The sequence below is a fragment of the Laccaria bicolor genome, genomic scaffold (genome assembly GCF_000143565.1).
Source record: "Laccaria bicolor S238N-H82 LACBIscaffold_2 genomic scaffold, whole genome shotgun sequence".
NCBI lineage: Eukaryota > Fungi > Basidiomycota > Agaricomycetes > Agaricales > Hydnangiaceae > Laccaria > Laccaria bicolor.
In genome coordinates, this window is record NW_001889873.1 from 1917167 (window position 1) to 1920289 (window position 3123).

At 42.4% G+C, this 3123-nt stretch overlaps 1 protein-coding gene across 1 annotated transcript; it reads right to left on the minus strand.

Moving 5' to 3' along the window:
- Positions 1-202: 202 nt before the first annotated feature.
- Positions 203-899, minus strand: LACBIDRAFT_305664 (uncharacterized protein; the record flags this gene model as incomplete). Its single annotated transcript, XM_001875241.1, has 2 exons — positions 203-533; positions 583-899. The coding sequence occupies 2 exons, from the start codon at positions 897-899 to the stop codon at positions 203-205; spliced, it is 648 nt and encodes a 215-aa protein (XP_001875276.1).
- Positions 900-3123: the final 2224 nt, after the last annotated feature.

Sequence of the window (3123 nt, forward strand, 5' to 3'; positions counted from 1 at the left end):
CGTACGCGGTAAAATTGTTTGTACATATTGAAGTTGAACTCACATGATATTGATGTATCACCTGCTCAAGTTTTATTTTTTTCTTATTGCTACCAACCTTTGACTGTATCCAATAGAAAACAATGTTTGAAATTACTCAGACTGCAGTTCATAAAATTATGACATTATATACTACCAGTGCATAAGTCGTTTGTCGCACCCTTCAGTCCAGGCGCATCTTGCTCAACTTCTCCCCAGCGTCATGCTCTTCATCCTCTTCATAACCAATCTTTCTCTTCAGCGATTGGCTTGCCTGACGGGGTTCAGCACCTCTGCTCATGCGACGTGCAATACTTGCATTCTGTTTTCTGTTAGCATTGTGTACTTTGGCTGAATGTTGGCTTACTCGTAGTGGACTGCAATCTAGTAGAGTGATAGCTGGTAGCACCACCAGTATTTTGTATCTTTGTTGCTTAAGCGGTATTGCAACGAATGATACCTGCACTTCCACAACATCTCCTGGACGTATCTTCATTGGGTTGATTTCATAGTATCTGTGAGGTATTAGTCAAATTTGAATCATTTGAGTGCTCCATTGCTTACCGTATAATATTATCGGTTCCTTGTTGCGCTTCATAATAATCAACCTTATTTTCCAGGAGGTGAACAAATTCATTGGACAATGTGTTTGTAAGTATATTGTGTGGGTCGATCTCAGTGCCAAAGGAAATAGGAGCATTACCGTTTATATCACGTCGGTCTGTGAAATAGTGGTTGCCCATATCCAATGCTTTGCATGTTTCATAATAACTAGGAACCCATGCATCCATGGTGTTGTGGGGTAGTGATCGCTCAAAAATGTGCTGTATGTCGTAAATGTTTTCAATCATGGTGGAAAATTTTGTTCCCCCAAGTCCCATCAAAGCTAATGATTGCTTCAGATATCTTCACTGCTTTGACTCTCTGTTATATGATGCTTTAGCTTGTTTACGCTTCACAGTTAAGGAAATACTTACATTTTGAATGGTCGTTTCACAGGTGGAAGACTTGCATTGCAAACAATACCCTGTATGCGCAGTATGACTTCTTCTTGGCTGTTGTCATCAATGTTGGTCTTTGTGAGCTTCCAACATCTTGGTTTGTCCACCTCTGTTACTGAGCATTATGAGTCCTCTGAGTTTACGAAGAGACTTGTTTATTTCCCCTGGATTCAAGGTTTTTTTCAGCGCAGTAACGCTGAAATTTGACTTTCTCCCATGAAAGTGATTTCTTCCCACGATCAGCTGCCTGCTCAACATTGACGACTTTGCCAGTCTGCTCTACTATTTCTTAGTTATCACCTGCTTTTAGTCCTATCCATGTTGTCATTGATGTAGGTGGTAGCTAATGTATTGCTCTACTTGGCTGTCAGACTCTAATATATGAATATATTGCCTCCATTTTCACATTTATGTAACTATACTTCTTTACATTAAAGATATAACAATTAAGGTCATGACAACTTTTGTGGCATATTTTTATGGAGTGTGTGGGTATCCTAATGAGCCCAAGGCTATGCAAAATGAGCCATGAGAAGGTCCTGGGCAGTTGGTGGGTATGAGCGCAAAAAGACAAAAATATAGTGTTTGAAAGTTAGGTTAGTTAACCGGAAAATAACTGGAAAATAACCGGACCTAACCGCAACACTAACCTAACCACGGTTAGGGTTAGTTGATTTCGAGAATGGAATAACCGGTTATTTTGCGGTTAACTAACCATTAAATAACCGGTTATGACCGGTTATAACCAGCCCTATTATACACCTTCAAAACGCACTTGAGAACGTCAAAAACACTTAAAATTTGACTAAGTTACGGTCAAATCTCTAAAATATCACCCAAATGTGTAGACTTTCAAGGATAATTGCATAAATATGTCAATTCTTCACCGATTTTAGTGTGCTTGGGCTCGTTTTAAAGCTAGAATATGCAGAAATAATATCTATCAAGATACATATGAGCATATTTGCCTTGTTATAACTGATTCTTTATTTTTCGGTGCTAACCGGTTAGTAACTGCAAATAACCAACCATAACTGGTTAGTTGTGGTCCGGTTAGGTTATTTTAGGTTTCAGGACAAAGGCTAACCAGTCTCAGTCTCGGTTAGAGCCCCTGGGCACCCAATAACCGGACCTAACCGGACTTTCAAACACTACAAAAATAGAACATAATATACATCCAAGAGTGCTCAACTAGTTCATAGGCAGTTTTGGGGAGTCTCTTCAGGGGGTGTGGAGGTATCCAAACGAGTCCAGAACCATGGAAAATGAAGCAGAATCAGGTGCTGAGGAGTTGTGAGCACAAGGGCAAAAGAGTGAAAATGCAAACTCACCTAGCTTCACAAGGTGTTAACTGTTTTTAAACTGGTTTTGGAGAGCGTCTTCACGGAGTATGGGGGTATTCGAACGAGCCATCGACCACAGAAAACGGAGCAGATTGAGGTGCTGAGGAGTTGTGAGCACAAGGGCAAAAGAGTGAAAATGCAAACTCACCTAGCTTCACAAGGTGTTAACTGTTTTTAAACTGGTTTTGGAGAGCGTCTTCACGGAGTATGGGGGTATTCGAACGAGCCATCGACCACAGAAAACGGAGCAGATTGAGGTCCTGGGGAGTTGTGAGCATAAGGGCAAAAGAACGAAAATGCAAACTCACCTAGCTCCACGAGACCTTAACCGTTTCGTAAGTGGTTTTGGGGAGCGTCTTCACGGAGCGTGGGGCTATCCGAACGAGCCCTCGACCACAAAAAACGAAGCAGATTGAGGTCCTGGGGAGTTGTGAGCATAAGGGCAAAAGAACGAAAATGCAAACTCACCTAGCTCCACGAGACCTTAACTGTTTTATAAGCGGTTTTGGGGAGCATCTTCACGGAGTGTGGGGCTATCCGAACGAGCCCTCGACCACAGAAAACGGAGCAGATTGAGGTCCTGGGCAGTTGTGAGCATAAGGGCAAAAGAACGAAAATGCAAACTCACCTAGCTCCATGAGACCTTGACCGTTTCGTAAACGGTTTTGGGGAGCGTCTTCACGGAGCGTGGGGGTATCCGAACGAGCCCTCGACCACAGAAAACGGAGCAGATTGAGGTCCTGGGCAGTTGTGAGCACAAG